Below are 16,167 nucleotides of genomic sequence, written 5' to 3' on the forward strand. Positions count from 1 at the left end.
GTGTGTGTGTGTGGGCGGGGGGGGGATCTATCCCAGGGCCTTGTGCATATAAGGCAAGCACTCTACCAACTGAGCTATATCCCCAGCCTAGCCCCCATGAGTATTTTTATATAAATTTCTTAATGATAACAAAGTATTCTCCTTAAGATGAATTCCTAAAATCAGGTTTTCTAGGGGGAAATAATACTTTTTTTTTTTTACTGCCTTCCATAAATGTACCAATTCACTCTTCAGTAGTACATGAGAGTGCCCAGTTAATCTCCACACCGTTTTTTTTTTCCTGCACTCCTTTCTAATAGTTTTATGAATCTTATATTTTTACCAGTATGATAGTTTTAAAAAATTGTCTTTTCTATGAGAATTTTCTCATTCTTATTTGTATTTCTTTGGCTTTAGCAAGATTTTTTTTTTAATATTTATTTTTTAGTTTTAGGTGGACATAATGTCTTTATTTCACTTCCATGTGGTGCTGAGAATCGAAACCAGTGCCTCACACATGCTAGGCAAGCGCACTACCACTTGAGCCACATCCTCAGCGCAAGATTTTTTGTTTATGAGTTTTTTAGCATAATTGCAAACCACTTCTGTAGTGTTTTTGTTATTGGTAATGGTAGAGATTAGGCAGATATTCTGCCACTGAGCTACAACCCCAAAGTGTTATATTTTAATTATCCATATTTCCTTCTGTTATTTTTGTGGTTTCTTCTCTTTTATAATTAGATTTAAATATGGAATACAATTTTAGTAAAAGGAGAGATGTAGAGATCCAGTTGTCCTTTTCCTACCCGGTTTTAAAATGCTATCTGTGGAGCCAGGCACTGTGGTACATTCTTGTAATCCCAGTGATTTGGGAGACTCAGGAAGATCGAAAGTTCAAAGCCAGCCTCAGCATCTTAACAAGGCCCTAAACAACTCTGAGACCTTGTGTCTAAATAAAATACAAAAAAGAGCAGAGGATTTGGCTCAGTGGTTAAGTACCCTGGCTTCAAAAGTTAGCTAATATAGTTTCCTTATAAGTAATATGTACATCTTCTAGGAAACTCAAAAAGAAATAGTTTGCCAGGCCTAGTGGCACATACCTGTAATCCCCATGACTTGGAAGACTAGGGCAGGAGAATCGCAAATTCAAGGCCAGCCTCAGCAATTTACTGATAACCCGTCTCAAAAAATAAAAAGGGCTAGAGATGTAGCTCATTGGTAGAATGCACCTGGGTTCAATCCCCAGTACTAAAAAAGAAAAAAGAAAGAAAAAAAAGATAAGATAGTAAAATCATTTGTAATTGTCCCAGTTGGCCATTGTTAATATTTTTAGTGTATATTTTCCCCCTCTAGAGAAGTCAGCTTTTATCCATTTGTTGCCACTGTTCTTCCTAGACAGTGAATAGAATTCTGTCTTACTGCTTTCAGTAATGTGAAGTATTTAAGTGCACACTTTCAATCTCTGAAACTGCTGTAGTTACCATTCCTGCCTTTTAGCCCAGTAGCAAATTAAAAGGATTGTTTAAAATTCAAAATAAAAGTTGCATAGTTTTGGTTTGATATTTAGGATGTTTTAAATTTTTCAATAGTTTTTTGGGGGAGGGTACCAGGGATTGAACTCAGGGGCTCCCAACCACTGAGCTACATCCTCAGCCCTGTTTTGTATTTTATTTAGAGACAGGATCTCACTGAGTTGCTTAGTGCCTCGCCATTGCTGAGGCTGGCTTTGAACTTGCCATCCTCCTGTCTCAGCCTGCCAAGCCGCTGGGATTACAGGTGTGCACCGCTATAACCATCATATTTTTCAATATTTTAAATATGATGAATTTAAAACTTACTGCATGTTTTAAATTATTTCCTTAAACTCCTTAAAGTAAAATTGCCTTACTGAAAAGTATCCACCAGAAAACTATGTGCCTGAGAGCAGTGAGTACTAGAAGAGTATCACAGCTGGTTTATTTATTTTAGTTGTAGTTGGACACGATACCTTTATTTTATTTATTTATTTTTATGCGGTGCTGAGGATGGAACCCAGCGCTTGCATGTGCTAAGCAAGTTCTCTGCTGCCGAGCCACCAACCCCAGCCCCTCAGTCCTTTTAATTTTATTTTGAGACAGGATCTCATTAAGTTGCTTAGGGCCTTGCAAAGTTGCTAAGGCTGGCCTTGAACTTGCTATCTTCTTGTACCTCAGACTCCTGAGTCACTGGGATTACAGGTGTGCAACACCACTCCTGGCAGCCGTTTGCTTTTTTTTTGTTTGTTTTTTTGGAGGGGGGTGGCCTGGGGGTACCTGGGATTGAACTCAGGGGCAAACCACTGAGCGATATCCCCAGCCCTATTTTGTATTTTATTTAGAGACAGGGTCTCACTGAATTGCTTAGCACCTTGCTTTTGCTGAAGCTGGCTTTGATCTCACAATCCTGTCTTAGCTTCCTGAGCCACTGATTATAGGCACACACCACTCGCCCAGCTGTCTGTTTTTTTTATGATGGGTATGATAGAACTTTGAAACTGGAAATTACCCTTAGATATTTTATTCAAGTTTTTGAGTTTTACAAAAATGTAAGTTCTGAAAGGCAGGACAACTGGTTAATGCCATTTGAGGATTTAGCTCTTTTACTTTATAATTTTCTTTTTTCTGTATATGTTAGAAATTTTAGAGATGCTTTCACCAACATCATCAAAACCTTGGTGATTTGTTTCTATTTTATCTGTTAGGACACCAGTGGTGAAAATACTGTAGTTCCTCCAGAAACATATGTGAAAGTGGCTGGCCACCTGAGATCCTTTCAGGTAAGGTCATAATAAAGTGGCGATTTAAATGTATTTGCATGAAATAATTTCTGGATTCATATATGGGTTTAGAATACTTAATAATAAGTCTCCCTAATTAATGGGAAGTTATTTTATTATTTTCTTCTTCAAGAGGAAATAACTTTTTCACTTTAATACACAAGTAACAACGGTAGAGAACAGAATCTCTGCCTACAATTGTCAGTTATGGTGTCCATTAGTGTAGAAGGGAAAACACTAGATTTGGAGCCAGGAGACTATAAACTGTCTTTTTTTATATATGTAATATACATATAACTTGTAGATGAACACAATATCTTTGTTTTATTTATTTATATGAGGTGCTGAGGATCGAACCCAGTGCCTCCCACATGCTTGGCAAGTGCTCTACTACAGAGCTACAACCTCAGCCCTGGTTTTGCAGTCCTGAGCAAGATGTGAATATCTCTGAGCTAGTTTTGTTTGTGTATTCATTATTGACTATATTTGGATTACCCTGAGTAAAAAATTTTAAGGATATAACAGTTATTTTCTTCACATTGGCAAAATTTTATAAGCAAGAAAAAGGCCACAATGTTTTAATCAGAAATTAAGTTGAGTCTGCTCATCCTTTACTTACATTTTTCCACTTTATTCTAATAGAACAAAAAGAGCCTGGTAGCCTTTAAGATCATGCCCCTGGAGGATATGAATGAATTTACCACACATATCCTGGAAGTAGTCAATGCGCACATGGTGCTGAGCAAATCCAACAGCCAGGTGAGCAGCTTCACTCTTTGCATTTTTTCCTTCCCTGAAAGAACATAGAATACTTTAGTGCTCTGGCTTTGATTTCCTTGACATTTTGAAGGTTGAGCCAGAAGAAAGGCATCTCTCAATTCCTAACATTTCCTCCATGACTTTTGCTGTTGTATTTTATTCCAGATGAAGCATTCATGTTTTCAGAATTATGAGTTACTCTGTCCCCTCCAGCCTTTGATGATTGAGGCCTAAGACAATCCTCAGGTAGAAAATAGTTATAGACTGAGCTCTTAGCTCCCAGATTGTCAGTTTGTATTCAGAGAAAAATCCCAAATATGATAGCATTTTGCTGCTTATCTTTCACCCTATTGCTCAAGTAGGGAAAACTATGCATTGTTATTTTTTCCCTGAAATCCTATGTCTTGGTTTGTGTTGAAATATCTCCATATTATTTTTTGTTGTATGAATTCACTTTGGTGAGTCTCTCTAGGACCACTCAAAGGGTTTGTTATTCTAATATTAGAAAATCCTCTGATGATTTGAGTTGGCAAAGTGTAGGATTGGTTATGGTAGGAGAAACTGGAGAACTGAGAAGCTATTAAAGACGTTATTGCAGGGGCTGGGGTTATGGCTCAGTGGTAGAATGCTCGCCTAGTACACGTGGGGCACTGGGTTTGATCCTCAGCACCACATAAAAAATGAAATAAAGATACTATGTCCACCTACAACTAAAAAATTTTAAAAATAAAAATAAAGGGGAAAGAAAGATGCTATTTCTTCTCCTCTATGCCAAACACTGTTAAGCACTGTTAAGGAGGCAGAGAAACTCATTCATTCCTTTTTTGGAAAAATATTTATTAAGCCTACTAAACACCAATCATGACTCTAGACCCTTGGAATATAGCTGTGAACAGATGGATAAAGTATCTGCCCTCTGGCAGAGAAGCAGGCAGTAAACAAAACTAGTATGTAGTTTTAGGTAGTTAGGTGCTCTGAAGTAAAGCAGAATAGAAGACAGAGATGGCAAGAACAAGATGGTACAATTTTCAATAGATGAAGAACATTCTAAGGAAATAGGAAGTTCAAGAGCTCCAAGTGTGAAGCAAGCTTGCTATGTCTTGAGACATACAAGGAAGGTGGATCAGAGTATGTGGAATGAAGTGAATGACAAGTGGAATGGAAGAAGGATATAGGCAAGGATGCAAGACCCACATTGTGTAGGGCTGGGGATATGGCTCAACAGATTCAATCCTCAGTATTGCAAAAAAGAGGGAAAAGGAAGTGAGAAGGGAAGGAAAGAGGAAAAGAAAAGGAAGTGTTAAAAAATTATTCCTAAGATTCGGGCTTGAGGAGGTAGATGGAGAAAGTATATTTAGAAGGTAAAATCCAGAGCTCTGTTTTGGACTTGCCATGTATGAGATGCCTGTTAGATATCTAAGTGGGCAGTTGAATATATAAGGTCTGGACTCAAGGGAGAGTTTCGAGGCTAGAGATTCAGCCTTGAGGGCCATCATCATGTAGGTAACATTTCAAGTCTTGAATTACAAGAAAGCTAGGGAGTTCAGAGGCCAGAGATCTGAGCTTTGGAACACATAAGCCTTAAGAAATCTGGAAGCAGAATAGCAATTACTGAAAGTCATCAAAGTCTGGCCCTGAATTCTTGGGCTGAAGTGATCCTCCTGCCTCAGTCTCCTGAGTAGTTTTCTGAGGTATATACTATAAATGTGCATCACCATACCTGGCTTTGGAGAATGTTATGAAAAAAGTATTTCAAGAAGTAGCTGGACACAGTGGCATTTCTATAATCCCAACAACCTGGAGGCTGAGGCGGGAGGATTACAAGTTCAATGCCAGTCTCAGCAAGTTAGTGAGGCCTTAAGCAACTTGGTGAGACCTTGTCACAGAATAAAAAAGGTCTGGGGATATGGCTTAATGGTTAAGCACCCCTGAATTCAATCTCCAGTATCAAAAAGGAAGAGGGAGTAGAGATAAATTGTAGAATGCTGCCTGAAGTCAAGTAAGATAATGAAAGAGGTTACTGTGGGAATTAGAAATGTGGATTTTCAAAAGAGGGGCTTTCGTAAATAATGGGGAAAGTGGGTTAAAGAAATTGGGATTGAGTAGAAACTAAATTTTAAAGTGTCAGATATGGTAAAAATGGTTTTAAAGTGAGAATGAGTGGTTAGGGAATAAAACTGAACGTAACAATAATATTGAAGATTATAGTAGAAGTTTGGATCCTTTATCTCCATGAAAGCATTGATAAATGGCAAGCACATGAGACCACAGAGAAGGATTTCAGATCTCAGTGTGGACATTAAGAAAGCCCCCCTAGTGGGGGCTGGGGTTGTGGCTCAGTGGTAGAGTGCTCGCCTAGCATGTGTGAGGCACTGGGTTCAGTTCTCAGTACCACATGTAAATAAATAAACAAAATAAAGATATTGTGTCCATGTATAACTAAAAAAAAAAAATATTTTTAAAAAAGTATTTCAAAGCTACAGGAGTCAAAAATAGTGTGGCACTGGCATAAAGACAAGTAGATTGATGGAATATTAGGTCCATCAACAAAAAAAAATACATATTTTTTTTAAAAAGGAAAGCCCCCCCACCTAGGATTAGGCATGTAGCTCAGTGATGAAGCACTTGCCTAACATGCATGAGGCCCGGGGTTTGATTCCCCAGCACCACAAATGACTAAATAGAAAGATGAGCCACCTGAAGCAGGAAGTAAGGTGTATTCCACAAAGGTATTTGGATAAGAAACAGCCTGCAATTTAGAACTGCTGGATTGTAAAATGTAAGCCTCCTTACCAGGAGGCAGTGTGAAGCCATTTAGCTTGAAAACAAGGAATGATAATTGGATTTTGCTTAAAATAACAAATATACAGTGGATGTTTATTGTATTAAGGAGCCTCCTGTTTGGATAGGATTTCTTGTGATATGCTTCCACATTGCTCTTATATCTGCTGTGGTGAGTATGTAATATTTTAGACTCTCTGTCAGTCTTATTTTTTCAGTTCAATAGATGAAATATAGACAGCAATCTCATATCAACCAGGCCTGTGCAAATAACAAGATGAACTGACTTGTATAGGAAAGTGACATGCAAAGAGTGCAATGGGTTCTATCATAGTAGAGGAACCAGGGGTTGAAGCCAAGAAGGAAAATAGCTAACTTGGCTTGGGGAATGTCAGTGAAGGCTTTACAGAGGCAGGAATTAAGTTGGACTTTGAAGGATGAGGAGTGTTTAGCAGGTAGATAAGGGGAAGAGCATCCAAGGCAGGACACAACATGTTTAGGACAGAGATGTTTCAGGATGGCAAGAATCCCAGGTGCAACTGGGGAGTAAAATGTGTTGAGAAATCATGAATAAGAATAAAATACAGATTATGATTTCTTTTGTGGTGTCTTGAATATATAGGTGTTTCGTATTTTCACAGGCAGAGGGAGCTACTTGAAAGCTTTTTAAGTGGAGGAATGAGTTGATCACAGGAGCTCAAGACTTGTAGCAATGGAAAAGGTTGATTGGAGTTTGAGAGACTTGATAGAGGATGAGAGGTTCCAGTCACGAGTCTAGGCTAAGGAGGATCAATAGGCTCTCATGACATTGTGGGAAGGTAAGAGCATGGACACTTGTAGATAGCTCAGGTCCACAGGATTGGATTTGGGCTTGGATTTGCAATAGAGGTGGCATATAGCAGGGCAACCTGATTTGGAGAGAAAAGTATTTTTTTTTTTTTTTTTGTAATATCTGAGATATATAGGTGGCTGCATCTTATAGGTAGGTGGCTGGCAGTGAGAATTTATGACCTTAGGAGGCTTGAGAGGAAACACTTGGTGGAACTGTTAGCTTTTGGGGGAGACATGTAGAAGAGGAGGCTAATGAGGGATACTGAGCAGTTGCAGTTTAAGAGGTAAATGGAGAACCAGAAGGATATGGTGTCAGGCAGCCTAGGGAAGAACACATTTCAAGAGGACTAAGGTCAGCAGTCTCTGCTTCTTGAGCGATCAGGTGTTGTGAGGACTGAGCCGTGGCTAGTTGGTTGAAAAGTCACTGGTGACTTTGGTGGGAATGGTTTCTGAGGTATATATTTGGGAGAACCCAAATAGTGGTGGGCTGAGGAGTAAATAAGGAGAAGGAAAATGAAAGCAACTATTATAGACTACTTGTTTGAGAAGTTTGATGGTTGAAAAAAAAAATGGAAGGAGGATGACGGGGACTATGTCTTCTTTTCTCTCCCTGCTTCATGACAATCCATAAATTATTGAATGACTGAGCCCTGAGGAGACCATTACAGCAAATCTCTTGAGTAATTTTCTTCTTGGTGTTTCTTTTCCTCTGGTTCCTCTCACATGAGAAAGAAAAGGAGGAGCCAGAATATCTTCCTCTTTTTGATACCATATGTGTAAGAGGGTTACTTTTGCATCCTATGAAGTATTCTTTAGATAATAGCTGTCCCTTCCCATATAAATGTGAGTGGTTGTTAACTAGGAAAACTTTGTTTTGTCCAGGGGCAGGGCAGTATCAGGGATTGAACTCTGGGGCCTCGACCACTGAACCACATCCCCGGCTCTGTTTGGTATTTTATTTAGGGAAGGAGTCTCACTTAGCACTTCATTTTTGCTGAGGCTGGCTTTGAACTCGAGATTCTCCTGCCTCAGAACACGCCCGCGCCGCCCAAGCCAATGGATTATAGGCTTGCGCCACTGTGTCCAGTACATTTAAGAAAATTCTTGAAGTGCTACTTATAAACAAATTATGTGAGATAGCATGGGTTTTTTGTTGTTGTTGTTGTTGTTGTTGGTTTTTTTAAGGGGGGGGGGAGAGAGAGAGAGAGAGAGAACTTTTTAATATTTATTTTTTCAGTTTTCAGTGGACACAACATCTTTATTTTATTTTTATGTGGTGCTGAGGATCGAACCCAGGCCTTGCGCATGCCAGGCAAGCGCGTTACTGCTTGAGCCACATCCCCAGCCCCGAGATAGCATATTTAACTTTGTGAATTTTCTAATGTTGTGAACTTACTTTTTAATTCAGCCCTCAGTAGGGAGAGCATCTATCAGCAATCCAGGAATGGGGGAAGCAGGAAACTTCAGTGGGAATAACTTCATGCCAACAAATGGCCTCACTGTGGTCCAAAACCAGGTAAACTCCCTGAGGGGCTCCAGAAATGTGAAACACAGACAAATCCTGTTATTTTCTTAATATACTAATGTTACCTTAGTGTCTTTTTTTGTTGTTGTTGTTCATTTGTTTTGTTTTTCTTTTTCACCTATAAACAGACTCAGGTTTCCAAAGGGAAACTTGTTTGAGTTTTTAGTAAAGTATTTTTAATTTGAATTGTTAGGTGCTGAATTTGATAAAGGCTTGCCCAAGACCCGAAGGGTTGAACTTTCAGGATCTCAGGACTCAGCTCCAACACATGCCTGTAGCTTCAATCAAGTGAGTATTGGTCACCATGAGCTAGGACACCAGAATCATATCATTTCACCTCTCTAGTATTTCCTGGTAATGAGAAGTGAGTTTAAAAAGTAGAGTTGTGACCTATTGACAGAAGGAAAATGGTTCAACCCAGGAAAAACTAAAAAAGAACTCAAAAAGATAGCACTACCCATCACATCACTGATTCATTTGCTCATTCCACAAATACTAAGGTGTATTACGTATGAGGGATATAATTCTGAGCAAAAATTGATCTAATGTTTTTTGGGGTTTAGTCTGAAAGAATCTTAGCTCCTGGTCATCAGGTACACATTCAGTGCGTTTGGTGTTCCTGTCCCCACGATAGACGTGTGAGTGCATTAAGCTATTGGGACATGAAGCCATTAGACAGTCCTTCCTACACCCTTGACCTGATTCCATTTTAGATAAGCAGTCTCCTAATTCCAGCATAATGAGCTAATAGAACAAATGGAGTGTGATGGTGCTTGTAATAGTTGTTACTATACATCAATTGATACTCCAGGCTGAGGTTAAAAATGCTGATGTGCTGGGTGTGATGACCAGCAACTCGGGGCAGCTGAGGCAGGAGAATTGCAAGTTTGAGATTAGTCACAGCTACTCCTCAAGGCCCCAAGCAACTTAGCAAGACCCTTTCTCAAAATAAAAAGGTCTGGGGATGGAGCTCAATGGTAAATTGCTCCTGGGTTCACTCCGTAATATCAAAAAGAGAGAAAGACTGACGTGTATACTAATAAGATTTAATGTGCAAGCTGTTCTACAGTTTTAGAATCTTGTTCCACTTTGCTTAGACTGATATTTAAGTGAGACTCTATTTTTTTTTTGCCTTTCCACAGTTTGGGAGAGGGATCCAAGGCAGCCCTAATAGCTGTATGGTTTACAATATTACTGACATTCTCCCTGCAAGAGCCTTGTATGAGCAGAATGGCTGTGAATTTTTCTTATCAAAGATAGAAAGTGCAGAAGTAGGTAATGTTTGCATATTTGGCCATATCCAAAGGCAGTTTCCTTTCTTTCTTTCTTTTTTTTTTTTTTGTACCAGAGATTGAACCAAGGGGCACTTAACACTGACCACATTCCCAACCCTCTTTTATATTTTATTTAGAGACAGGGTCTCTCTGAGTTGCTTAGACGCTAAGTTGCTAAGGCTGGCTTTGAACTCAACAATCCTCCTACCCGAGCACTGGGAATACAGGTGTGTGCCACCACACCCAGCAGGCAATTTTCCTTTCTATTACACTGGTTTGAAAATGATCCCTCCCCCCCTTTTTTTTTCTCTTTCTAGGCAAGCTGTGGATTTTCTTAGCAACGAGGGACACATCTATTCTACTGTGGATGATGATCACTTTAAATCCACAGATGCAGAATAACTGGATTTCATTGGGTACCTGAGATATTTCCAGCTGGATCTGTTTGCACAGTCCATTGCCTCCATCTCTGTATATATATGGTCAAGTGACTTCAAAGAAGGAGATTCATCTGTAAAGAGTTTTAGCTGGCTTAAAACTTACTGACTGCTTTTCTGTTTTTGTATCTTGTGGTTTTGAAGCTCAAAGGGAGATGGACAGTTGACAGGGATGTAAACCAGGATGGAATTTCTCAAGTTTCAAGTAAGCTCATTAGGATATCAGGATAGATGGGATTAGAAGAGATGCGCTACCAAGAGAGTTGGGCATTTACCTAACACCTGGGAGTTTCTGTTCTTGAAGTTTTTCTGTTCAAATGAGCAGGATGAGGGTCTGTGGGCAGAGCACCAACCAAGGAACCCACTGCCCTCTGTCTATTTTTGTTTCCCACTCTGGTTTATGGTTACCTTCAAAATTGCACTTTTGTTCCCCTTCTTGCCTTGTCTGCTGCTGAAGGTGGGTTTATATGAAAATGAGATTTAGCATGCTAGCATTATAGGACGGAGGAGGAGAAGAAATGTTAAATAAAACAGTTCTGTTATTGCAGTGGCTTATGAAAATGTTGTTTTTATTCTAATCTGCTATAATGCTACTTTATCATTGGAGGCAGTTAGCATAGTAAAACTTGAATCTTGGCTCCCACATTTTAGTAAGGATTTTGTTCCTTTTTTTGGGGGGGGGGGTTACTGGGGATTGAACCCAGGAATACTTAACCACTGAGCCACATCTCCAGCCCCAATTTTTAATATTTTGAGACAGGATCTCCCTGAGTTGCTGAGGCTGACCTTGAACTCATGATCCTCTTGCCTCAGCTTCTGGAGCCGCTGGGATTACAGGCATGTAATCCTTCATTTCCCCTTTTATGGAGAGAAAACTGTTATCTTAGAGATTTAAGACAACGTTTATGAAGTATAACATGCAAATAAGAACTTTATGGGCTGGGGTTTGGCCCAGTGGCAGAGCGCTTGCCTAGCATGTGTAGACACAGGGTTCAATTCTTAGCACCACGTATCAATAAACGTATCAATGACAACTAAAAAAAATTTAAAAAAAAAAAACTTTATATCTGCTTTAACTCTTTCTAAATGAGATTTAACAACTGTTTAGAGAAGACTCTACCCCTGGCTTCTAAGGGTGAACATCCAGTTATTTTCTGTATGTGCATAGTAGTTCCCGTTTGAGTAGTTATGCAAATGCTTAAAGCTTGGTCATCCACTGTGATATTTGTAAATGTGTCCATTCTTGGAAAACGAAGAAAGAACCATGGCTAAAGACAGGTTAAAAAAATTTGAATTTGTAACATATGATAGGCTACTTGAATGGGTGAACAACTTCTCTTTCTAGTTATTAGGCTATCAGGCTTCCCTTTCAGATGGGCAAAGTTATGGCTGTGATTCTTTTTTTTTTTTTTTAATAATTTTTTTATATTTATTTTTTACCTGTAGTTGGACACAATACTTTTATTTCACTTATTTATTTTTATGTGGTGCTGAGGATCGAACCCAGGGTCTCACACGTGCGAGGCAAGCACTCTACCCCTAAGCCACGACCCCAGCCCAAGGCTGTGATTCTAAGAGTGCAGAAGTACTCCTAGAAACAGAAAAGCAGTCAGTAAGTTTCAAGCCAGCTAAAACCCTCCACACTTTTGGATTTTTTTGTTTATTTGTTTTTGGTACTGTGATTGAACCCAGGGATTCTCTACCACTGAGGTAGACACCCTGCCCTTATTATTTACTAAGTTTCCCAGGCTGGCATCAAACTTGTGATATTCCTGCCTCAACCTCTCAGAATTTAGATGATGACTTAGCAATCAAAAGAACTTGCTCATTAATTGAGTAAGTGTTGGATACCAGCTGTGTCAACTAGGGAATATAAAGCACAATAAGAGATTGGCATAAGCTGGCATGATGATGCAGGCCTATAATCTCAGTGACTTGGAAGGCTGAGGCAGGATGATCACAAGTTCAAGACTGGCCTGGGAAGCTAAGCAAAAAGGGTTTTGCTAAGCTGTCTCAAAGTGAAAAATTAAAAGGGGTGGGGATGTAGCTCAATGGTAAAGTACCCCTGGATTCGATCCTCAATACCCTCCCTCCTCCAGTAAAAAAGAGGTTGGTGTCATGGGACTTACTGGGGCAGCATTCCCAAGAGCAGAGAATAGCCTCACAGTAATACTGACCTCCCTGCCACTTTGGCATTCGACAGTATACCAGGAGTTGTGTGATTTCTTTATTTTCTTATTTGGTACTGGGGATTGAACTCAGGGGCACTTGACCACTGAGTCACATCCCCAGCCCTATTTTATATTTTATTTAGAGACAGGGTCTCACTGAGTTGCTTAGTGCCTCACTTTTGCTGAGGCTGGCTTTGAATTCAAGATCCTCCTGCCTCATCCCCCCGAGCTTCTAGGATTATAGTTGTATACCCAGTGAGTTGTGTGATTTCTGAACACTACAGGGGCCTGTGGGGCTAAGCAGTCTGGAGAGCGAGCCAGGCCATTCCTCAGCAGAATAGAACTTAAGCCTTCTTGCTTCTGCTCTGTGCAAGCAGGAAAAACTTGCATCTTGGGCATTTGTGGTCCCCTGATAATGTCTGACTTTTGCACAGAAGGAACAGCATTTCTTAGAAACCACCCAGTGTCAGCCTAGCAATGGGTCCATCCTACTCTTAGGAGAATCCTTCAGGTCTACAGGTGGGAAATGAGGCCCCATGAAGAAAAAGATAAAAACAGTTGGGGGTAGGATTTTAAAACTTGGTAATTAAAAATTTTTGAGCCAGCCGGGCACAGTGACACATGCCTATAATCCTAGCAACTTGGGAAGCTAAGGCAGGAAGTTTGCAAATTTGAAGCCAGATAGGGCAACTTAACTACCCTTAGAATAAAAAAAAAAAATGGCTGGGGTTGTAGCTCAGTTGTAGAGCACCCTTGGGTTCAATACCTAGTACCAAGGGGAAGATTTTTATATTTATGTTAATGTACTTAGAAATTATTTATATTAATATGTCAATACATTATAAAGCATTAAAAATGAGGGCTGGAGAATGTAGCTTAGTCATTAAATGCCCTTGGGTTCAATCTCTGGTACCAACCAAAAAAAAAAAGAAGAAGAAAAAGAAATATAAAGGGATATATAATACCTATTTTCTGTTCCCATGTCCTGTGAACTACCCTGGGAGACCATTGACTCAGGAGGGACATCTCCAGACCCATTGTAACACCCTCCCAACCTCTCCCTAGGAGCTATTCAAGAGATTTTTAAAAAGCACCCAGAAACCAGTATCTGCCTCCAGTTTCCTGCCAACCCTTTTTTTTTGCTCTGATAATAGTCTACAGTTGTGGTTTTTAAGTAAGTTTTCTTTTTAAGCAGTGCTTTGATAATGAAAAATTGCTTCTTTTCTCCACACTGCAGCATTTGGTTACTCAAAAAGCCCGTTTTGTAAGAACTGTCTGCCCTCCTATTGTGGCTTTGATATTTATCTTGCTCAATTTTATGCCAAGATTGAATGCAAACATGGGAATGAAAACTGGCATTTGGCCAAGGGTTCAGTGCCAAGAAGGCACTTTTTGTCTCAGTCTTGTAACTTCTCCCATGATACTCTCTTCCTGAGGGTCCTATGCAGTGTAGATTAATCTCTCTGGAGGAGAGCATGGGAACTGATGGGTAGATGAGTTTGGGATGCCAATGCTAGGACTGTAGTAGCCTAAAAGAGCCAGTCAGAAGTCACCTAGAGAACTCCATACAGGAGTATGGTGCCAGGAAGACCTGTGAAGTGAAGGAGGTCCAGACAGCCCAGCAAGGAGCAGGCAAAAGAGGACACATAAAGCGCAGTGCCTTGAATCCAGAGCTAGAACTCTGATCTTCTCAGGTCCTCCCTCAGTTGGAGACTCAGAATATCTTTTATGTCTGTCTTCACTACTGACCTAATGTTTAATTCCATGAATACCAGGTAACCAAAGTTTCAGCACTTTCAGGAAATGGTGGCCTTACTTAACAAACATGTTGAACTTGGAAGCTGAGGTAATCTCTGCAAAAACAAGAATTGGTATTTGTTACTTTATCTCTACTGCACTGGATAGGGGAGGCTCTCCAGCCAGCATATTGGCTCTGTAGTGTAGGGCCCTTTTTTTTTTTTTTTTTTTTGTACTGGAGATTGAACCCAGGGCCACTCAACCACTGACTCACATTCTCAGCCCTATTTTGTATTTTATTTAGAGACAGGGTCTCACTGGGTTGCTGAGTGCCTCACCATTGCTGAGGCTGGCTTTGAACTCATGATCCTCCTGCCTTAGCCTCCTAAGCTGCTGGAATTACAGGCATGAGCCACTGCGCCCAGCTTTTTTTTTTTTTTTCTTTTGATAGTGGGTATTGAACCAGGGATGCCCCACCATTATCTCCATCCCCATCCCTTTTCATTTTTTACTTTGAGGAAGGGCCTAAGTTGCTGAGGCTGGCCTCAAGCTTTTGACTCTCAGCCTTCCAATTCACTGGGATTAAAGCCATGTATCATATTAAAGCCATGTTGGTTGGGAATGACATTTTTTTAAATTTTTAAAATATGACTGCAGAATGCATTACAATTCATATTACACATATAGAACACATTTTTTCATATCTCTGGTTGTATACAAAGTATATTCACAACACTTTGTCTTCATACATGTACTTTGGATAATGATGTCCATCACATTCCACCAACATTTCTAACCCTCTGCCCACTCCTTTCCCCTCCCACCCCTTTGCCCTATCTGGACTTTGTCTTTTCCTCCCATTCTCCCCCTTCCTTCCCCACTATGAATCAGCCTCCTTGTATCAGCGAAACCATTCAGCATTTGTTTTGTTGGGATTGGCTGACTTCACTTAGCACTATCTTCTCCAATTCCATCCATTTACCTGCTATAAACATTGATGTGGCTGTGTCCCTGTAGTGTTCTGTTTTTTAAGTCTTTTAGGTATAGACCAAGAAGAGGGATAGCTGGGTCAAATGGTGGTTCCATTCCTAGTTTTTCCAAGGATTCTCCATACTGCTTTCCAGATTGGCTGCACCAATTTGCAGTCCCACCAGCAATGTATGAGTGTGCCTTTTTCCCCACATCCTCGCCAATACTTATTGTTGTTTGTATTCATAATAGCTTCCATTCTGACAGGAGTGAGATGAAATCTTAGAGTAGTTTTGATTTGCATTTCTCTAATTGCTAGAGATGATGAACATTTTTTCATATATTTGTTGATTGATTGTATATCATCTTCTGAGAAGTGTCTGTTCAGGTCCTTGGCCCATTTATTGATTGGGTTATTTATTTATTTTTTTTTTGGTGTTTAGCTTTTTGAGTTCTTTATATACCTTAGAGATTAGTGCTCTATCTGATGTGTGAGGGGTAAAAATTTGCTCCCAAGATGTAGGCTCTCTAGTCACCTCACAGATGGTTTCTTTTGCTGAGAAGAAACTTTTTAATTTGAGTCCATCCCATTTATTGATTCTTGATTAAGGAAGTTGGGGCCTAATCCAACATGATGAAGATTTGGGCCTACTTTTTCTTCTATTAGCTACAGGGTCTCTGGTTTAATTCCTAGGTTCTTGATCCACTTTGAGTTGAGTTTTGTGCATGGTGAGAGATAGGGGTTTAATTTCATTTTGTTGCATATGGACTTCCAATTTTCCCAGCACCATTTTTTGAAAAGGCTATCTTTTCTCCAATGTATGTTTTTGAACCTTTGCCTAATATAAGATAATTGTAATTTTGTGGGTTAGTCTGTATTCTGTACCATTGATCTACCAGTCTGTTTTGG

At 39.8% G+C, this 16,167-nt stretch overlaps 1 protein-coding gene across 3 annotated transcripts in view; it reads left to right on the forward strand.

Annotated features, from left to right (window-relative positions):
* The window catches only part of Rpa2 (replication protein A2), a 19,673-nt gene extending 8,746 nt beyond the window's left edge, over positions 1-10,927 (forward strand). For all 3 annotated transcript variants that reach the window (XM_015485419.2, XM_048816012.1, XM_048816013.1), the window contains 5 exons: positions 2,699-2,773; positions 3,416-3,532; positions 8,553-8,660; positions 8,863-8,957; positions 10,261-10,927. In XM_015485419.2, the coding sequence (XP_015340905.1) occupies positions 2,699-2,773; positions 3,416-3,532; positions 8,553-8,660; positions 8,863-8,957; positions 10,261-10,345 (480 nt within the window). In that variant the 3' untranslated portion in view covers positions 10,346-10,927. The remainder of the gene's footprint in view (positions 1-2,698; positions 2,774-3,415; positions 3,533-8,552; positions 8,661-8,862; positions 8,958-10,260) is intronic.
* The last annotated feature ends 5,240 nt before the right edge of the window (positions 10,928-16,167 follow it).

Source organism: Marmota marmota, unplaced genomic scaffold, assembly GCF_001458135.2.
Source record: "Marmota marmota marmota unplaced genomic scaffold, marMar, whole genome shotgun sequence".
NCBI classification, from domain to species: Eukaryota; Metazoa; Chordata; class Mammalia; order Rodentia; family Sciuridae; genus Marmota; species Marmota marmota.